General features: G+C 43.1%; 1 protein-coding gene across 2 annotated transcripts; it reads right to left on the bottom strand.

Annotated features, from left to right (window-relative positions):
- Positions 1-1453: 1453 nt before the first annotated feature.
- CAPSL (calcyphosine like) lies at positions 1454-9940 on the bottom strand. 2 transcript variants are annotated; one of them, XM_050329284.1, is made up of 5 exons: positions 9831-9940; positions 5910-6046; positions 4901-5078; positions 4049-4258; positions 1454-1659 (listed from the first exon to the last, which is right to left on the bottom strand). In XM_050329284.1, exons 2-5 carry the CDS (start codon positions 6044-6046, stop codon positions 1558-1560), a joined length of 627 nt encoding a protein of 208 aa, XP_050185241.1. In that variant the 5' UTR covers positions 9831-9940; the 3' UTR covers positions 1454-1557. The 2 variants fall into 2 exon arrangements, with proteins under 2 accessions (XP_050185241.1, XP_050185240.1); XM_050329283.1 differs by lacking the exon at positions 9831-9940 and adding an exon at positions 6587-6753.
- Between the last annotated feature and the right edge of the window lie 12293 nt (positions 9941-22233).

Below are 22233 nucleotides of genomic sequence, written 5' to 3'. Positions count from 1 at the left end.
TGTGACCCTGAGTTGGGCTCCGACTGAAGGATCCATGCTGGTGCAGCTAAATTTGTGACCCTGAGAGACAGCAGAGAATGGAAGACCTGTTGTCCGAGAGACGGACTCACGTCGGAGAAATCTTTTAAGGACTGTTCTCTCGTGGGAAGGGCCCCACAGGAAACGGGTGGACTCAAAAGCCATTATCCCCTGGGACTCTGTGGTGAAGATCCGTGGTAGGCAAGTGTCCCCTTGCAGTCCATGGAAGAGAAGACCATGAAAAAGCTGCAGCCCATGGCTTGGAGAGGGCGCTCTGTGCTGGGTTAGGAACAGGCTGGAGGGCCGGGCCCAGAGAGTGCTGGTGAACGGAGCTGCACCCAGTTGGCAGCCAGTCACCAGTGGTGTCCCCTAGGGATCAGTGTTGGGCCCAGTCCTGTTTAATATCTTTATTAGCAAATTTGCAGATGACACCAAGTTGGGAGGGAAGAGTGGCGACCTGCTGGAAGGCTGGAGGGCTCTGCAGAGGGACCTGGACAGACTGGAAACTTGGGCTGATTCCAATGGGTTGCAGTTCAACAAGGCCAAATGCTGGATCCTGCACTTTGGCCACAACAACCCCCTGCAGCGCTACGGGCTGGGCACAGAGTGGCTGGAGAGCAGCCAGGTGGAAAGGGACCTGGGAGTTTGGATGGACAGGGAGCTGAACATGAGCCAGCAGTGTGCCCAGGTGGCCAAGAAGGCCAATGGCATCCTGGCCTGCATCAGGAATGGTATGGCAGTAGGAGCAGGGAAGTGCTCCTTCCCCTGTACTCAGCACTGGTGAGGCCACACCTGGAGTGCTGTGTCCAGTTCTGGGCCCCTCAGTTCAGGAAGGATATTGAGGTGCTGGAGCAGGTGCAGAGAGGAGCAACGAGGCTGGTGAAGGGACTTGAGCACACGTCCTATGAGGAGAGGCTGAGGGAGCTGGGGTTGTTTAGCCTGGAGAAGAGAAGGCTCAGGGGTGACCTCATCGCTCTCTACGACTATGTGAAAGGAGGTTGTAGCCAGGTGGGGGTTGCTCTCTCTTCCCAGGCAACCACCAGTAGGATAAGAGGGCACGGGCTTAAGCTCTGCCAGGGGAGGTTTGTGTTGGATATTAGGAAGAAATTCTTCAGAGAGAGGGTCATCAGGCATTTGAATGGACTGCCCAGGGAGGTGGTGGATTCTCCATCCCTGGAGGTATTGGATGTGGCACTTAGTCCCTAGGTCTAGTAACTGTGGTGTTAGTGCATTGAGGGTTGGACCTGATCATCTCAGAGGTCCTTTCCTACCCGGCTGATTCTTAAATTCTATGATCTGAGTAAAGACATGTCAGGGATTAGGGAGTAAATGGACAGATGTGCAGAGTGGCTGGATGCCAGATGTGCTCTCTGATTATTCTCCACTCCCCTGATCATCTGGAATTAATTCTGCAGACTGACTGTAATTGGCATAGTTACTGGAAATGGTTTTTATGGAACATGAGGCTGTTGTTGTGCATACATTTAATCAAAGACACAAAAAAGGTGGGAGTAAAGTTTTGCTTCCTTAACTGTATGATCAGATTTTCCAAGCAGTCTTCATCATGACGATAAAGTAGGTATCTGAATCAATCGAAGCACTGACTCCTGCATAGTAGTTCATGAATTCTTCTGTTGTGACCTGAAACAGAGGGATTTAAAATAGGAAAATGAATATTTTCTTTTGATGCTGTAAGTCAAAACCACACATTGAGGTGTACCTTTAGAAAACAGAACATCTGCTATTTCGTGTTGTTGCTAACAAAAAGGAATCAAACAGGAGGGAAAAAAGTAATAGAAAAATTGCTTAAGGTCACTTTGCTAGACTCAAGAGCTCATGGATGGACATGAAACACGTGAAGTTCACTAACATTACCAGGAACTAAAGTTAAAATCACTGCTCCCTAAGAAGACAGATATTTTAATGTACTTTTTTTCCAGGGATGATATGATCTTTTCATTACTATTAATAAAGGTGGATGGGGTTTCTGATACAACCCAGAGACAGCTCAGAAGTTTATATCTACCCACAGAGAGAAAATATCATTGCTCTAAAAAAGTCTCACTTAATGAAGTAATAACTTTTTCAAATACCTAAGAGTTTTGAATATCTCTCTCAGGTATTGTGAGGTGGAATAATTTTAAAATGACCATTACAAAAAATAAGGATAAAATTAGCAGAGAAACAGTGCATGTTTCTCATGATGTCTTAACTCATGAACCATGTAGATCATTCTTTGAATAACAACACACAGAAAAATAAAAACAGTAAAAAAGGCATTAAGTTATTAAAGAGGGTACAAAGGAGGGCCATGAGGATGGTGAACTGCCTTGAGGGGAAGCTTTGTGAGGAGCAGCTGAGGTCACTCACTTTGTTCTCAGCCTGGAGAAGAGGAAACTGAGGAGAAATCTCATTGCAGTCTACAACATCCTCATGAGGGTAAGCAGTGGTAAGTCATGAGTCCAGGAGCTGGACTCAATGATCCTGGTGCATCCCTTCCAACTCAGCATATTTTATGATTCTATGATATTTACTCTGATTGTATTGTGTGTTTGAGAGCTAAGTAAAACATGACGATAGGGAGAAGTGGTCACTATAGATTGTCCTACCATCATGAACTGATTACAAGCCTTGCTGACCCTGCCTATTTCAGAGGCACCCAATAAGATCACAGTGAAGAGGATCTTTCTAGTAATTGCTTAACCGTGAGGCAATTCTGTTATAAACATTTTAGGTATTCAGTATCATTAGTCTCTTCTGATTCAGCCACAGGAAAGCCACAGTTAGTTCTCAGAAGAAACAGCAATCAGGTGAGCTAACAGCAGGATTGCTGAACAAGAGGTGGGTGCTCAGCATAACAAGGCACTGAACTCTTAAGGATCGCTCTGGAGATTCATTTAATGTGTTCATAGGTGACCTCAGCATAAAAAGCAGGAACCTTTTGTTTGAGATTTGCTAGATATCACCACTGCTGAAGAGAAGAAAGGGGACAACTGGCCCAAAACTGGTAGCTCTGAGGATGACACAACAGCATAAGGGATGAAATTCAGCTCTACTAAGTGCAAAGTCATGCCCAAGGAAAATAAAATCCATTACCTCTCTACAACTGAGAGCCTGGGTGTTGGAAGCAAAGCAAGTGAAGGATTTGGGTGTAGTTGCCAACCACTAGACAGGTAGGAGTCATCAATGTAATGCAGGCATGAATACACAGGTGCACCCTCAAGAGTGGAAGATGTTAAAAGATGTTCCACAAAGCACTGATAAAACCTTATCAATTTTGTTATTATTAACTGTTCAGATTGAGAATATCACTATGTAAATCATGGAGATCCAGCATTGCTCTGAGCTGATCAGACAGATGTAAGGTCAGCCAAAAGCAGTTTACAGGCACATAACAAGGGGAAATAGAGCAAGCTTGTCTCAGAGATGGTTGTAAAGCAGATGCGCAAGAAGTCCACCACCAAAAGTGCCCAGGCTTTGCACCTGCACCAGAGAGATGAGGCAGAGGGCAGGAAGGGCTTGCAGCTTGCAGCTCAGGCTCCTCAGGGCACACAGCTGGTGGCAGCATCCTCAACCCCATCCTCCCTCCAACTCTCTGCAGATAAATCTATCTCTATTATGGACAGATTTCTGAGTCAAATGTCTCAGTAATTACACTGGAGAAGAATTAACAGTAAAGTATTTAATATATTAGGAACTTGCTTTTGAATTGAGTCCTAGTATTTATTCTCCTTAAGAAGTGAAAAATCCTCCAATTCATGTGGATCTTAAAAATCAGCATGTTCTAGCATGCAGGCTACAAGCCTGGTAATGTAATCTCTCGCACCTCCTGCAGAGCCGTTTTGCCTCAGAATGTGCAAGCATGCTGTCCCAGCAGTGCTATGCACACGCTATGCATCTACTTTATTTTTCCACATAAATGTGATGCAAATGCATGTGTGGTACTGCAATCACTCTGATGTTTAAGAATATAAGTCAAGTGCTGAGTCAGATGGTGATTTCATGGCTTGATATTAGGTGTTTCACTTACCTTCCCATCTTTGTCATAGGGTGAATCAAAATTATCCAGAAAGGCTCTAAAAACCTGATCTTCTGTCCAGTCTCCATTTAAGTATTTAGGATGGTGTTTCGGGTTATACACATCTCGTAAATCTTCGACTGTTATAACACCATCTCCGGTCTTGTCTAATTTGTGAAATGCTTGCATTATTATTTCCTTTCTTGCATTTGACATGGGAGGCTGTAAAGAAGTATTAACAGAATCATTTTATTTCTGTCAACTACTTGCTGAGTTCCAAATTCAGGTACCTGCTGTTGTTAGGAGTAAAACTATTTCAAGGTATATGGGTTAACAGACAGCTGACAATCTACACTGTCCATGAGCTAGAAAGGACAATATAGCACCATAAAAAAGCAGTGTGATTCAGACTATTCAGTGTCAACCAGTACAGTGGATGATAAGAGAGAAAATACTACCTGGAACACTTTCCTGTTCTGCCCATTTTATATATTTCTAACAAGAAATTACTCATTAATCTAAACACTAATATTTTCTATCTTAATTGTTTAGATTTCAGCAGAGCAAAGAGACTCCAACCAAAATCAGCCATGGTGTGATGGACTAAAGAGAGTCTCCCCTGGATTAGTTTATGTTCTAAAGAGATGCATCATAAAATGACGAATAAAGAAGTGAGATTAATAGGCTGAATGACATAGGTACCCAGACTGCAACATAGGAATTTAGGTAACTTAATCAAGGCTGCAATTCACTGAAAAAAAACACAACAGTTTATTTGCAAATATTCTATTCTATCTTGTTCCATTCTGTTCTGCTATATTTTTCTCCATTTATTGCAGTATTAACAAAAATTTTCAGACTTACTCTCAGGGTAACAAGAAGTTCATCGAAATCGATTGTTCCGTTGCCATCTTTATCAAATATGCAGAAAACCTTTTGTGCTTCTTCCTTGTCTAGAATGATTGCATAATCTTTTAATCCTCTCATAAATTCTTGGAAATTGAGGGTTCTGCTGTTGTTGTGATCCATAACTCGAAACATTCTGCAGAAAAGGTGACATTTGAGGAAAATGCACAGGAAAACATGGAGAATGCTGCAGCACAGTGCTGGAGCACAGGGTCGCTTTACTGAGGTAACATTTGACCCTTTTTCAGTATTCTGAGGGGATTTGGGGAGGAAAGGAAAAAAACCCCAACCAACAAAGCCTCCCACAGTAATAGGCAGCAAAGATGACTGGTTTCTGTTGGGTGCCAGATTATTACACATCTGAAGGTAAATGAGGGAAAGGCTGCCACAGTCTTCCTGTTCATTACAGTGCTCTGCCCTTGGCAAGTTGGGCATTTAGATGAAGCTCCAGTTGGTCACCAGCTGGATCCCTTCATGGTTTATAGGGCCTGGGAAGGGTTTCAAGGTGTGATGCAGCTCCCCTTTCCTAGGACTAGGGTGCAAAAGGAGTTTAAGTGCCTCCCACTTAGGCAGACTTACTACACCAACCATTACACAGGCCATTACACACAAGGGAATAACATCTGAAAGAAAAGAAGCATAAAATCCCCTGTACTGAGATATTTAAAATAATTTTCAAAAACCCCAAAGAGAGGTATTTGGCTTATGCTTGCCTTCTCTCCCTGGCAGGAGTTGTTCTGGGTCTCACAGGAGCACCTTCCCATGAAAGAGTCACAGTGCTCATCCCTTCAATGGGCAAGCAGGCCAGTCCTGTGTCCCAGAATACATGAGCCCCAAGGCCAGGCTCTGTGGGTTGTGGCATTTGCATTGGAACCAGGAAACTCAAATTTTGGTCCCTGTTAAGTCTGTGAGCCTCTTGCAGCTAAAACTATTAGACTGAATAATGGATTTGACTTCTTAGACTCACTTTCCAAATCCTTTGATGCCAGCAGATCCCTTCGCTAAACACTGCAAACGAAGTTTTTCAATAGGGTCAGTAGCTTCCAACAGGTTTCTTTTGGCCCATGTTGCCATGTCTCGGTCATGCCTTGCTGTGCCCGGCATCTGAAAGACCAAAGCAGTCTTGTGATTCACATTCAGGCATAGTGCTGAAACGTGCCTTAGAATATGGAGCATCCCAAATCCCTCACCTGCAAGGCAACTCTTTCATGACAACTCATTTTGACTTTCTATTTCCTTTTCCTTATATCCTTCTATCAGAAAGGAAATTGCCAATATAGGACATCAGCCATGAAAGGAAAGCTCAGCCAACCACCCTGTGATTAGACAGGAATGCCTGGGTAAGAATTTTCTGCCTAAAGCGTGAAAATACAGTGAAAACTGGCGGACGAAACCAGGAGAGTGAGGCTGCCTCCATATTCCCTGCATCCCTGCCAAGCCTCCTCCTCCACCTGAAGAGGTTTGCTGATAGCATTTGACCACAGGAATACAAAAATTACCCTGGGTGAGGACCTTTGCCTTACATTTGCTTTTGTTCCACTAAGGCCCTAATTCTCCAGAGCAGAGCTGCATGTCTGAGCAACAGCAATCACCTACAAATGACACTTCCTGCTTTTTTAACACAACTGCAGAATAAATTAGTACCTTAAACTTGGGCAGCATGTAGAACCTCGGGACTTCAGACTCTGCCAAGTCACATTAAGCCTTCCAGCTTCCCTCAGAGGAATAGAGGGAAAACCAGCCTATGAATCTGCAGTGCTGCAACAGCACCACCAAGAGGAGCACGGCCGGGCTGGCAAAGGGTCACTCCTTCTCCCACGGGCAGTATTTGTGCCTAGTGCTAAAAAAAGCAAGGCTGTCCATGTCCATAAACATGTCCATGTCCATAAACAATATTTTAGGATTCCTTGCCCCTAGGCACATGCTCAGGGCCAAGACTGCTGAGGCAGTGCTGGGATGAGGAGATGAAGATGGGCAGCCCTGTGAGGCATTAGTGCATGTGGCACTTCCAATCCCATTGTCACTGCATGTACAAAAGTGTGAATTGAAATAGCCAGAGAAAACTCGTGAGAAAAACGAAATCAAACTATTTTTCTTAACTACTCTGCTCCTGTCTGCAGAGCATTGGCTATGGCTGCTGATAATGTCACATATACTGCGTTCTATAACCCCTTCACATGACTCCAGTTGAGCTTGGAAAACCAGAAAAATAAAGTGGTTTTGTATACTGCAGTTGGTTTCAGTACTAGGTTATTGTAGAAGTCTAGAGAGGTAGAATAGAGACCATTTTGGTTTTTGCTTTAGACAGAACAAGCAAAGTTCTTCTGGGAACTCATTAACCAGTGACCAGAAAGACCTTACAGCTGCATGAGATCAGCAGCCAAAAATGTTTTCTGTAAACAATGACCTGTCCTTAAGGGGAAATTTTTAGCTGGAAAGAATATAAAATACTGTGAGGTTACATAAACACAAACTATATCTCCATTATATAATTATGCACTGTAGCTTATATATAATATATAACAACTATACTTCAATACCCAGAGTGCATAATGCATGCATAGCACTGTGCAATATGCTTCCACACTGTGTTAGGTATTGATATGTATTTATATGAGGACATAATTTGTCTCCACTGCGCGCTGCAAAAATCTACACAAACACACACCATGAGAAAAGTGTAATATTTTGTTACCTCGGGTTCAGTGGAATCATTTCCAGCATACTGCAAGGTGCATCAAATAATCATTGCAGCAAGATTCATGAATTGAGACTAGAGAGGGATAATCTGATTTGATATCTATTATGATCTCCTGTGCCTCAATAAAAGGCACTGAAACTGGCCAGTCCTCTCTTATCTCCGCAATAAGTAGGTTTGCTTCTACATCTACAAAAATTTCTAGCTGAGAACTCACCATCTCCAGGCCAAGTTGCTCCAGTATTGAATCATTTTCCTTTTAAAATGTGTTCTTTTTTTTCTAGTGAATTTCCCCCATCATTAGATCCTGTTTTACTTTTTTTTGCAAGGGCTAAAGAGTTACCTATTAAAAATTTCTTCAGATACAAGCACTTGAAGGTCTCTTAAATCCACTTTGGCTAAATAATTAGGCAGAGCTCAGGATTCCTGATACAAAGTGAATTTCCAGATCTCAGGTAATTCTGCAGTTATGCTTGAACTTTTTTTTTTTCCCAGTGCTCCTTCTGAAGTGGGTCAGAGCACTCCAATAATACCACTAATGCCATAGGTAGAGGTATTCCAACATCTCCCCCACCTCCATGTATCATGGTTAAAAACACTGATAATATTTCTGCTGCTCTTTGCAAATCTGCATTCTCTATATTATTCAATAACAAAATCACCAATAATGAACACTATACAAACCATATACAAACTATACCAACATATACGCTATACAAAGCTCAGCAATTAAAGTCTGTTTGCAAAGCAATTTCACTTACACTTGACCTTAAAGCATCTTAAACATGACCTGGCTTTCTGTGTCACACAGTAGTATCTGAGAAGCCTTTCTATACATCCAGTATATACAGAAAACCAGCTAAACATATTTAACCCTGCAGCATGCAAGCCTGGTCCATAGAAGCACTTTTGCCACTTTCCTATTTCTGTTGGCTGCTGGTTTAAGCTGGAGATAAACCCTTCTTAGGCTGTATTGGAAAAAAAAAAAAAAGATTCCAAATCAGTTGCAAGGAGGGAGAAATCACATGCTCTTTCCACTTATTTTGCTTTTGCCTCTTTTTGGATAATGTGAAGTAATTAAAGATGCAATCAGGGTTTGCTGACTATAACAATTATCTGTGCACTGTACAAATGTGTAACATATTAAACTCATTAATAAAATAAGAACAGCTTGTAACCATAATTGTGCATGGTTTTAATTCCTATATCTTACCCAAGATTATCAGACATCTCCCTCAGTGAAATTAACCAGCAGTGCTTATTTTAACTTTGAATGCTAGAGAGTTTTGTTTTGCTTAACAGCCTGGGCCATGAGCAATTGCAATAGCTACACGTTTTCAGCACTGTTTGTTTCTATGGGCGATGTTGTGTTGTGCAGGCTGAACAGAAATTATTGCATGTATTCCAAACAAATGCAGAACCTTAAATTTTGGGCTGGGTTTTTCCAGCAAAATCTTAGGCCTTTCAGCAGCCAGGTCCTTTTACATTCCTCTGTGCCACAGAATTAAACCAGGAAGAAGTCAGATTCAGTCTAAGCTCTGCACCATTTGTTTAAATGTTATCCTTCAGCTGAGCCCAAAAGCCTCCTATGAAATCCTGGAAAACACCCCAGCATGACAGGCAGACTGCCCATACTTGCCTCTGGATTACCTGAGACTCCAGAAAGCCCCTGCCCTGGCCAAAGACATGAGTAGCATACCACCTACCCCAATATCTTATGATCTGCGAACAGATTAAGTGGCCTAAACCAATTGCACATATTTGGTTTACTCCTTATAATTTCATTAAATTATTAAAAGCACGAAAACTATTAGAGTATTTGGCAACCATTTAAACGCCTCTTTAAAAATCTGGCTTACCACCCCCACCTGACCCACCCTCTAGCAGCTTCCCACCTCTCACTTCATCATCCCCGACCTTCTGGCAGGTGGACATTACTGCTCTTGCTATTTTGCAGATAGGTAGATAGATAGATAGACAGCATATATATATGAATATAAAATGATACATATTAAAATATATAATTTTAATAAAATAAGAAATATACAGTATTAATATATATTCTATAATAAAATATATAATAATATATTATTTTTATATATATATAATTATATATATTTTAGAAACCTGCTTTTGGCCGATCGGAGAAACTTACTGCAAGGCAACAAACAGGAGAAAAAAACCCTCTACCTGCAATGTTATCCCGAACCCAAGGTTTTCACCAAGGACTGGACGTGTTCAGAGCACCGGGAGGGGGTTGTGTCCCACCTGCTTCTCTGCAGCCGGGCTCAGGCAACAGGTTGAGAGTGTGATGAGAGGCCTTGCTGCAAAGCTTACTTATAGATCTCGTTCTACTTGTTTACACACCCAGCTGCCTTACCCCCCCTTTTTGGGAGGCCTGGAGTTTACCAGCTAATCTCCAAGGTCACACGGGAGTCTGCGGTGGCCCAACCTGCAATTACACTGCTTCCCTGGGTGATTGCTGTGGGCTTTTGAGACTCTTTGTGTTTTAACTCTTAAAAATAATGCCCTTCTTCTCATCGCTGCCCACATGGGAGTAGATGGGGATGTGGGAGAGTAGGAAATGCCTCGTGCTGCCCCCCACTGAGATAGTAGGCCAGGAATGATTGTGGGAAGGTGCTGCATTGCCATGCTGGCCTTGGCTATGTTTTCAGAACATTTCCCTACTTACATAGTTGACGGGGTTGAAAAAACTCGCTGGTTCAATCTTTCACTCAAAACCTAATAGGAGAATTTAAATAAAAGACTGTCTACTGTATTTCAGAAAAAACAGCTCAGCAGCGTGTATGTTTTTCCTTCTGATTAATTGCCACTTTATAGACCCACTGGTGGTTAGAAACTCTGGGGAGACATTGGGCTTGTGTTCATTTGCAGTAAGAAGAAAACTGAAAAGGTTAAACACCCATATGATGAAGAAAAATTGTTCTCTGTCTAGACACAGCTATTAGCAACTCTGTCTGCAGAAGGTCACAAACATCGCTAGTGAGATAATATAACACTTGGGTAAGGAATCACGGTGTTGGTAGACTCCTTAGGTGTAAGAAATAGACTGTGCCATGTTCCCTGGCCCTGTCGGGCAGCAGCAAGGTAAACGCAAAGGACCAAACCTGATGGCAGTAGCAGCACCTACAAGGTAGTGTAAGAGCATATGGAAAACGTGCTGGAGGGTAGGAGGGTTCTGCAGAGGGACCTGGATAGGCTGGATAGAGGGGCTGAATCCAATGGTATGATGTTTAATGAGACCAAATGCCAGGTCCTGCACTTTGGCCAAAACAACCCCCTGCAGCACTACAGGCTGGGCACAGAGTGGCTGGAGAGCAGCCAGGCAGGAAGGGGTCTGACTGACAGTGGCTGAAGATGAGCCAGCAGTATACCCAGGTGGCCAAGAAGGCCAATGGCATCCTGGCCTGCATCAGGAACAGTGTGGCAGCAGGACCAGGGAAGTGATTCTTGCCCTGTACTCAGCACTGGTGAGGCCACACCTGGAGTGCTGTGTCCAGTTCTGGGCCCCTCAGTTCAGGAAGGATATTGAGGTGCTGGAGCAGGTGCAGAGAGGAGCAACGAGGCTGGTGAAGGGACTTGAGCACACGTCCTATGAGGAGAGGCTGAGGGAGCTGGGATTGTTTAGCCTGGAGAAGAGAAGGCTCAGGGGAGACCTCATCACTCTCTACAGCTACCTGAGAGGAGGTTGTAGCCAAGTGGGGGTTGGTCTCTTCTCCCAGGCAACCACCAGTAGGACAAGAAGGCATGGCCTCAAGCTCTGCCAGGGGAGGTTTGGGTTAGACGTTAGAAAGAAATTCATTACAGGGAGAGTGATCAGACAATGGAAGAGGCTGCCCAGGGAGGTAGCAGATTCACTGTCCCTGGAGGTATTTGAGAAGAGACTGGATGTGGCACTTAGTGCCATAGTCCAGTTGACAAGGGTCAAAAGTTGGACTTGATCATAGAATCATAGAATTAACTGGGTTGGAAGAGACCTCCAAGATCATCAAGTCCAACCCTTGATCCAACCCCACTGTGATTACCAGATCATGGCACTCAGTGCCACATCCAGCCTCATCTTAAAAACCTCCAGGGACGGTGAACCCACCACCTCTCTGGGCAGGCCATTCCAATGCCTAATGATCTCAGAGGTCTTTTCCAACTTAGTTGATTCTGTGATTCTATGAAATGGAGGCAAAGCCCAGTTCTGGCCGTTGATAAAACACTGAGCAAGAATGAAAAAGTGCATTGTTTCCTGGCAAAAGCAGAAAATTGTTTCAGGCAATTGCTAGGGTAGTGCCACTTGCAGCCTGGCGGGCTGCTTATCTTTCATCGACAGGTACTTCCTGGTACTAAACCAAAGCTTGTGCAAGACTTAAAATATTATTTTGTATCTCTCATCTGGCAGCTGATTGCACATTAATGCACAAGCAGGAAACAACTTTTTTTATCATTTACTGATTCAGAAATACTGACCTTGTGAAAATGTAACATCCCTCCGTCTACTAGCTTTGTTTTGGGAATTGATCTCCAGAGACCTCCTGGGAATACAGAAGAGATAAGGGCCTAGGAAAAATATTTGGGCTGCTGGCATGGGAAGAGCAGCTCCTACTGCCTGCTCACACACTGCAGAGGCACCAGGGCATGGAGAAATGGTTTCCACTGAACAAGTTGGTCCTTGGAATTCAACATTCCACTTCAGTAAAGAAATTCCTCAGATGCAGAATTTACATTGATTTTAAAAGGGTGCTTGTATATTAGAACAACAAGGATGGGCTCTTGAAAGCAAAAAAAATAAGTGAACTTAACATGTGGATACTCAACACACTTCTGCTGTCTTTTCTGCCCTCTGCCAGTGAGTTAAGGCATGTACAGACACACATGGATGTTTAGTTCCCCTTCCACATACACCTTTTTGAAACTGGACTGTGCCATATCTGAGCTGGTTAATGACTTACTAGTTTGAAAAATGGTTAATATGCATCAGGCTGTGATGAAGCTTATTTTATTGTATTCCCTTCATTACAGTGTACAAAGCTGCAAGTACAGTTCTATGAATTCAGAATTTATCATAAAGGAGATAGACATTTCATCAGAATTCTGGAATTTTTCCTCCCCATTTTCTAACTTCTTCTGAATACATACATGTTTGATTTTTGGTTTTACCTGAACACCCTGGACTCTCTGCTGAGTTTGTGGTTCAGCAGTGGACTGAATCTATTAAGAAAAACATACTATGAGGTCTAACATGATCTAGAAACTCATGACAGAGATTGAGAACTTGTCAATTCAAGTTTCCAAAATTGGAAACTTCACTTTGAATTTAGGCAGGAGGGAAGGTATAAGAAATGCCTTAGAAGCATTATAAGAATTGTCTCAAAAAAGGAGGCTCTGGGTGTTTTGCTGTATTTAGTTTTCATGTGATAGCACTGTTTATTAATGTGCCACCTGTGACCTTCATTGCGGAGAAGCTCTCCAGCTGTGAGAAGTAAACACATCTGCTTCTCACTGGTAGATAAATCACCATGGTTGTTAGTGTTCAATACAACTAAATTAGGGGGTTAAAAGAAGTAGTAAGGATGAAGTCTCAGAACACTATGCACCAAAGAAGACTAATTTTACAGGATAAACCTTCAGGGTTTTTTTCCTGTCATTAAAATTAAGAAAGTTTCACATACACTAAAAAAGAAACCCTTGTGGTAAGTACATTGTCAAGGGAAAAGTATTCTGATTTTAAACCAAGATATAATCCAATTAAATCACAGAAACAGAATGGTTTGTGTTGGAAGAGACCTTACAGATCACCTAGTTCCAAATCCAGCTAAACTCTGACTCCAAATAAAATGCTTTTATATTCAAAAACACTCTGTCCCTGTGAGGTTTTTAGTAATCCAGATGAAATTAATTGTCTGCTTTTCAGAGCAAAGACCAGCTGGCACATGCAGACTACACTTATGCTACGGAACTAATTCCAAACAGGGGGGTCACCACCCACCTGCCTGTTTGGTCCTGTTCCCAGATCTGATGGTAACAGAGATGCGGTCCAGTCCCTCCATGTGGGTCTGATCCCACAGCACTGACCCTCAGTTCATCCCTCTGGGCCGAGGAGCCTTTCCAGAGTGCACTCTGCCAGCAGCTCCTGCACAATGGATTGATCTGCTTGGCTACACATCTACAGCATTTGTAACCTTTACCTTTACTTGCCTTCTCCCTTCACTCTGGTGCAGCACAAACAGACTCTAATTTTTAACACTATGTCAGCTGCTAAAGGCATGTGTAACTCGACAAATTTTTGAAGGTGATTTGAGACCAGAGCATTCCAGAAGTGCAGGTAATTGTTTAGACTTTTTATTTTTCTTGAAAATCTCCCACAAATCTGCTCTCAGTTGGAGAATGGAAAATTAAAACACTAGATACTTCAGCTTTCTAAGAAGCTCAGTAACTAATGTTTATTAAAAATTGCTTATTTTTATCCCATGCCTTGAAAGAATGAAACTTTAAGGTTTTAAATATTTCAGGCCAAGTGGAAAAAACAATGTTGCGGGGGTTAGGTTTCTTTTTTTAATTCTATTACATTTCTCAAAAATATTGGCAAGTTTCTGTCAACCATAGTGAAACAATACAATGGAAGACTAACATGCATGAGAAACTTCTGTACTCAACCCTCTCTCTATGTTGTCCACAGAAGAAAACAGTTAAATGGGCTCAGCATTTAGTGGGATCAAATACCTCTTGATGCTGAAAAGCTGTCCTTAATCATTGCAAACTGGGGCAACTAAGGAAGAATAGAATAAGAACAGTCTGCAGCTCTCTGCAACCAGAAACAGAACAATCTGTCCTTAGTGAAGGGGCAAAGAGGAGGGAGCCAAAACCAGAAAGAAGGTTTCAGCCAGCTGCTCCTCAGAAAGGCCTCCCTAAAGACAATCACAAAGTGCTGGAATGGCCGGAGGAAGGAAGGGTGGTTGTGAAGTCTCTGCAATTGGCACAGGAATATGCCAAGAGGGGAAGTCTTGATAACTTTTTTGCACCCCTCCCAGTCCTCGGAAATGTGGGGTTTTACAGGTAAATGGAATCATGCAGGCACCATTAGGCAGGAGTAGCAATGGGTAGCAATGTCAGTAGCTGTAGAGGAGACGGCAGAGCCAGGCAAGGCCCTGCTGCAGGAGTATCTGGAGGAAGGTGGTGGAGGGAGGAGCTGAAGTAGTGGCAGGGAGGGGAATGCTTTCCTTGCCAGCCCGTGGAGCCAAACTGACTGCAGCTGAGACTTCAGCCTGTGTGGTACCATTTCTGAAACAACCACAAGTAGGATGTAGCTATTTCTTGTTATTCTCTGGAGATTCCTCTCCCAATTACCAGGGACTGTTTTGGCTCCTGACTCCAGAAACATGCTGGTGACATGTGAGTTAGATGCTTTTATTGACTAGGCCATGCTTGACAGGGCAGCACAGTTCAGCACTCAACATGCTGGTGATACTCACCAACATGGCTGTGGACACCCCCTGCTCTAGAGAGCTTCATGATGTCCCAGAGTCCCTTCTCTCCATGGCCTGCACATTTTAGAAGTGACTTTTGTCACCCATAAGATGAGGTATTGCCAGGCTCCTCTGTGCAGGACTCCTGAGATGGTGCCAGTTTGGCAGAGGAGCAGCTGTTGTCTCAGTGAAGGTCTCCATTCTCTGTCTGTGAAGAACAGATTTGTACAGGGATGTGTCAGTAGACTAAAGACCCAGGGTCAGATCTCAAAATAGAAGAACACCCAGTACTGGAATTTACCCTCTCCTAATACTGCAGTGCCCAAAACCCTGTGTCTTATGACCACAAGAACCTGAACGTTCAACTCCTTTAAAAGTTTATTTGGCCCGATCTCTTAATCCCCACAGCAGCCACCACTGAGCTATAAGCAATGGGCATGCCTCATCCCTCAGGAGTTCTGCTGCATCTGTCCTACAGCAATCAGATATTTCCTAGCTTCCTGAGCTGTTACACCACCGGAGCTGTTCTCCGCGAGTTTCTTGAGCCCCAAGTTTCTGAACCCACTAACACGTTTGCCCCTTGAGACGTTCTCACAGTTACACATACCACAAGTGCTCAGTCGTCATAGCCTGCAGGTCAATCCAGTATTGCAAGCAGCTGTCAAGATTTTGGGGTATTCTCACCTGATAAACGAGGGCTGCAAGGGAAGAGGTGATGTGGTTGGAAAAGTCCAGCAACAGTGTCTCTGCCAACAGGCTTGCCAGCCTTGTGACAAGGGCTCTAACTCAGATTTGCTGGGACTCAACGATCAAAGCCTGAGGAGAAGGAGAGGCATGGGCTGGTCCTAACACTTTCTAGCTGAAAACAGCACTGCTGGCAACCAGCTGGCTGCATCACACAGATGTTCAAGAAAAACAGAAGGAGATGAAAGTCTAAGCATGGTCCTCAGAATCACAGAATCATAAAGGTTGGAAGAGACTTTCAAGGTCATTGAGTCCGACTGTCAACCTAGCACCACCATAATGAACCCTCAACATATCTCTAAGTGCAAATCCAGACATGCCTTGAACACTTCCAGAGGTGGTGACTCCACTACCTCACTGGGCAACTTATTCCAATGCCTGAGCATCCTTTTGGTGACATTTTTTTCCCTTATATCTAATCTGAACCTTCCCTGCTGTAACATAAGGTCACTACCTCTCATTCTTTGGCTTTAGACATAGCAGAAGAGAGTGACCCCCATCTGGCTACAGACTCCTTTCAGGTAGTTGTAGAGAGTGATGAGGTCTCCTCTGAACCTCCTCTTCTCCAGGCTAAACAACTGCTCCCTCAGGATGTTCCTTCTCCAGCTCCCTCAGCTGCTTCTCATCGAATGTGTTCACTAGCTCTGCTGCCCTTCTCTGGACTATCTCCAGCACCTCAATGTCCTTTTTGAAGTAAGAACTGAACACAGGACTCGAGGTGCAGCCTCACCAGCTCACCAGTGCTGAGCACAGAGGGACAATGACTGCCCTGGTCCTGTTGGAGCTAAGATGCCATTGGCCTTCTTGGCCACCTGGGCAAACTGCTGGCTGTTCACCAGCAACTCCAAAATTCCTTTCTTCCTGTTTGCCTGGTGTAGAAGTCAAACTTAAGTCAGACTTAAAGAAGTCACATTTGTAATTCCAGGCTAGGTCATCAGACATCAGCCTTTCTGAGGATGCTACTTTTCACCTTTGGTGGAATTAAAATTGCTTAGCACCTTGTGCACTTTCCTAAGCCACTAAATTTTAGATCTCTGGGAAAGTGTCTCTCTTAAAATAAGTGCATGCATTCCCTATCTTAAAAGTGGACATGTCTATGTGTCTTTGACATACTTCAGGCAAGCCTAAGGGAGTTTGGAGTCAGTCTCCCTCAAAGCTTTCAAGGGAATGAGTCTCTCACAGAAATTCATGATGTTCAGCAGAGATGGGGCAACCTGCCATCACAGCATAGAGTTCTGACCTGAGCCCACTGCTCTCACAGGGCACATATATGGGATTAAGATGAAGATAGGCCCCTTCTCCACTATCTACTGGTTCCCTATAGTTTGGCTTTTGAATTGTTTTTTATTAGTTTCATCCTCCAGCATCCAATCTGGGCATGCTTTTCATAGACAAAACAGACCACTGAGACAAGAGGCTCCAGCTAGAACTTGTGAACTTCTGTGGCTTTGACTGGGAGAAACTGCCAACCCCACACACATCAGTTTTGGAAATCCAATTAGAGATGTCACTCTATAGTGTTCTGTCCCTTTCTATTACAATGACATTAAAGGCTCCAGCCAAACAGATCATAGTATAAAAGTCTTTTTTTTTTTAAAGAATTCACATGAGTGGGTACATGTAAACTGGTTCCATCTGCTTACTTCCTTACTTCCCTGTGAACTACAAAAAACTGAAAAAATCATAATGCTGAGGGAATTATCTGACCAGGAAGATTTTTCTCATGCCTTTGACGTAAAAAATTCAAACCTTTAATTCCAGTTAGGCAGCATAGGAAAGGTCCTGAAATGTATGTTTGTGCACCAAAGCTTAATTTAGTGAAGCATAGTATGAGAGATTAAAAAAAAATAAAAATAAAAAGCTGTTCCTTGCTGTGCTGCTCCACTCATACCTATTGAATTCTAAAACTTCCAAAATCTGGATAGTCTCTGGTAGTGGATCTTGATGGTTGGACTTGATGATCTCAGAGGTTCTTTCGAACCCAGCTGATTCTATGACTCTTTCATCAGTAAACATTCAGCTAGAGACATATGGACTTGTGTTGGATGTACTACACCTTAACATGCCTAATTCCCTGAGAGGTAAGCAAGAAATGCTTGGAAAAGCAGCAAAGTAGCCCTGCAACCTGGCATTGCCATTGCATCGGAAGCTGAAGATTTACAATTTTAAGTAATTTTGCAGTCTGAAGATGGTGAATCTAAGACCTAGAGGAACAATGGAAGGGTGAGTACAATCCATGAAAATGGATAAAAAATAGGTGTATTGTATCTGCATTATTGTATATTGCAATTGTTTTGTTATTATTATTGACACTTTTCCCACATTGAAGTTAAAACTGCAGTATTATTCTTTCTTTTTCTATATCAATTAGATTTGGATTAGCAATAATACACTCTTTAGATTTTAACTAACAGTAAATTCTTGGCCTTACTTATATGTGAGCTGTTCTTTCTTTTTGACTGAAAACAAGACCTCAAGCACAATAGAAGGGAGATGAGCATGAAGGCTTTTTCCAACTCATCTCCTAGCAGGGGTCCAACAGGCACTCTGTAACATCACTCCTGCTCTTTCTGAGGTACATGACTCATGTTGCCAGCTGCGAACTGCATTAATGGGAAGTTTGACTGTTATGTTGTGTGTGATATTTTCACACCCACAAAGCTGAGGTCTGTCTCAACAGTGAAACTGCTTTGCCCATTGCCATTTCCCTTGAAATGAGATGGTGGTTTCTTTATGAGCAGGGAAGTTAGGCAGGTGATGTCTCTCTCCATATGGGCTGCAGGGTAGTGATGTCTTTGTGTAGGCCCCTCACTTGACCCTCTGATCAAGTGACCAAGCAGATAATCAAGGATGATTTTAAATAGAGGTGATAGTACGCTCAGCAGATTTGACATCAGTTAGTTGGATCATCCAGCACAGATCCTTGTGTCCAGCCTGTAGGAAATGTGTCCTTGCTGTGTCATGTGCTTTCCTGCACACTTTTGTTCTCCTTCTGTCTGACCTGGGAACAACTGCTGGGAACAAAAAAAAAATCTATGTTAACTCCCCCAAATGCACACAAGGTTTTCTTCCATAACCCAGGTGGTCTTGTCTATCTGCAGGTTAGGTGGGAATGCCATCAGGAGTGGGAGACCACTGATTCCAGCCCATCATTCATGATCTCACCTCATACAGTGCATAGAGTGGGAAGGGACCAAGGAACATTGGACAGAGGCACAGATCTGCAGGCACATGTTGTAGTGGGCAACAGACAGGGAAATGCAGGCAAGTAGGCACACCCCATGCTGCAAAAATGGTAGCAGGATTCCCCACACTTTTCTAACTCCACATGCCAAGTTTCAACATGTTACAGCCCATGCTGTCTTCCAAGACCTTTTCCACTAGTCAAGTCTTAAATTTACTCCCTGGCAAAGCTCTTTCTGATTTTAGAAGTGTGGCATATAAGGTGTGTGGTTAGGCCTGATGCAGTAGAGATGAAGTGCCAGTGTCTATACTACTCCCTGAAGTGAGTCACGCAAACCACAGCCCTTTACACTGTCAATGTTCTCAGTCTGTGTCTTGTAGTACATCCTCATTGCAGACACTGATGTTGATGGGGAACCTGTCCCAGTACAAACCACTAGCAGCTACCAGGATGCAGCTGTTTACACAGAATCAAGTCTGGAATATTGGCACAAGTCAGCATTCAACTATTTGTAAACTACTATTTCTGTCTGAAGACTTATCCTTTTTAAAAACAAATTTGTCATATTGTCTCAAATGGATTTATGGTAGCGAAAAATGTAGTCTTACCATATGAACAAGAAACCAGACTACAATTACTGCCATGTTTCTGATACACCATTCCTGTGTTTGAGACCAGATAATGCTAACAGGAATTTGCTAACATCATCTACCCAGAAATTGCATAATCTGTCATGTTTGTTATCTACAGGGGGAAGTCACTATCTTCTGATGGATGAAACCTCACAAGTTTTTCTACAAACAGTCATACGACCTGGAAGTCACCAAAGATGGCCATTTTGATGATGTCAAGAAGAAAAGAAAAAAACCCAAAACCACAAAGCACTCACCCCAAACCAAAATGTCGGTCCACAAAAAAAGCGCAAAACATTTCTTAGAATAGAATATTACAAGACAAATGTTATTTCTAATTCTACTACTACTATAAATATTATGTAAGCTCTAAGAATGGCATGTTTATTCCACCACCAGCCACTTCTGCCAAGGACAGAGGCTACAGTGCCACTTCCTGACTGTAACAGACTCCTACAAGTGGCAACTCCAGTGTGCAAGTCCAGCTTTTCCTCTGATATTGTGCTGCCTGACCTGGCACAGCCTTCTCCTGCCATCACAAACATGTCATACAGGATCAAGAAAAAAGGTGGGAGAAGTCCTGGGACTGTTTCAGCTTCTAAAGAAAAACAGGGGGACTTTGATCCTTGGGAAACTTGGAGCTTCAAGCTTATCTTGGAGGTTTGTCATTACATGACACAAAATAGCATTTTTTCTTAGTTAGGGACAAGTGGGTAAATTGGGAGGATGAGAGCAGAGAGACTTACCCCCAGTCAGTGGGTCTTTCTGAGAGGTTTGGTGCCTGACAGCTCTTCTCTCACTGACATTGTCACAGATGTGATTCAGATCAGAACTAACTGTGAATTCTTTGCCTCCTTTTACCCTAGTGCTGCGAAAAAGCAAGCATTAATTCCTCGTTTTTGAAGAAAAGATTCATTTTAGCCTCTGAAGAATCCAGAGGAAAAAGAAGTGAGGCTGAGTTAACGGCTATATGTTAAAAATGTCTTCCATTTGAAAATATTGGAAATATCACGTGAGTTAAAATGGGAATAGTCCAGTCTCTGCCAAGGTACCAAGTGCTCTGGTGGCCAGGACTGCACTGCTGAATACCAAAAAGGGTTTGACAGCAACTCCAACAGGTCTGTGGAGGGCAGGTGCACAATCTTGGTCTGTTCTGTGAACAGTTCCTTTGGCAGCTTGTGTTACCTGCAAAGCCCGCCACCATTCCTCACAGTCCCAGACAGTGGCTTTTTAAATAATGTGCTTCAAATAATGAAGTAAGGTTGCAAAAGTCATTCAGTGGAAGTTCTCTCTCCCTTGCCCATGCACATACAGTTCTTTACCATGTTATTCCTAGCCAAAGCTAATGCTTCAAGATAAAACAGACCTTAGGTAAACACATTCAAAGAATTAAGTCCTACAGTTTCAAGTCCAGATATTTCCCTGGTGGATTTTGTGCTTTGAATAAAATGCTAAGCATTTCAAAACTAAACTAAACTGAGGCATGTGGAAAGGAAGCACAAAACCAACAGGTCTCTTACTTGAGTGGAGTGACATTTTCTCTTGAGGTTTTGGATTTTTCATTGGGACATCCCTGGTCATCAGCGTGAGAAATCTGTGTGTGGAATGGGTAAGGCATCAATCCCCTGCTTTGATGTCTAACTCAGAAGTCAGGGAGCACACTGGAGCAACCCTTGGGTGGTACAAGGCTTCTTTTGCAAAGTTTACTAAAGACTTAATTCATTGACTCTCCAGTCCACTCCTAGAGACGTTTCCTGGAAAGGAACAATGTGTTGAATTAGGGGTTCCTGACACATGGTTGTTCTGAAATGTCACAACTCAGATCCAAACCAGCACAAACACTGACTCCTTCTCTCCATTCTAAGACCTCAGCCTAGTCCTTCATTGTTGCAGGAGGGAGGGTGAGGCTCCTCTCAAAAAATTCTGCTCTGGTTTTTCCCAAATCTTATTCGATAGTCAGTGTAAAACCTTGGAGACAACTCTGGAAACGAGTTCTTCAACTGATGAGGAAGATGAAATTATCACTACACTGAGCTCAGGGATTTAATGAGTTTGGAGCTGTCATGAAGAACATTCAGCAAATTTCTCACTGGGTGGCTGGTGTGGACAGCTAGCTTGTCCACATGAGCTGTACACACAGACAGATACTTAAATAGATTTTGCCCACCAGCACAACCTGTTGTGTAGAGTTTTGCAAGACTGTCTGTGGTTTTCTGGAAGGCAGGACTTTGTCTCACTTGCAAACTGGGGCTATTCAAGCACAAAGATACTTATCTTCACTCAGGTCTGGTGGAAAGCAACCCATGATTTCCTGTCACAAGGAAAGGAGCAAGCAGTCCAGGCGAGTGTGCGGTGGTGTGGGATGGGAAGTGGCAGCATTTGAGTGGGACAGTCACACATGTAGCTGACAAGGAGGCTGCTGAAAGAAGGTACGTGCTCCAAGGTACAAGCAGACACGCTGTGAAAGAAATTGAATCTTGCAAGTACAAGTTCTGGAAGAAATTTAAGCTTACCTTTGCAGCGGTAACAAGCATCAAGGATGTTTTTAATAAATAATT

The sequence above is a fragment of the Myiozetetes cayanensis genome, unplaced genomic scaffold, assembly GCF_022539395.1.
Source record: "Myiozetetes cayanensis isolate MyiCay16 unplaced genomic scaffold, myiCay2020 scf4, whole genome shotgun sequence".
NCBI classification, from domain to species: domain Eukaryota; kingdom Metazoa; phylum Chordata; class Aves; order Passeriformes; family Tyrannidae; genus Myiozetetes; species Myiozetetes cayanensis.
The sequence above is the reverse complement of the archived record's forward strand: the minus strand, read 5'-3'. Positions and strand labels throughout refer to the sequence as shown.

Coding starts and splice junctions, on each gene's coding strand:
- CAPSL (XM_050329283.1), bottom strand. Junction 5,079..5,909: donor GGCATCAAAGGATTTGGAAA/GTGAGTCTAAGA, acceptor CCTTTTCTGCAG/AATGTTTCGAGTTATGGATC. Junction 4,259..4,900: donor AACTTCTTGTTACCCTGAGA/GTAAGTCTGAAA, acceptor ACTTCTTTACAG/CCTCCCATGTCAAATGCAAG.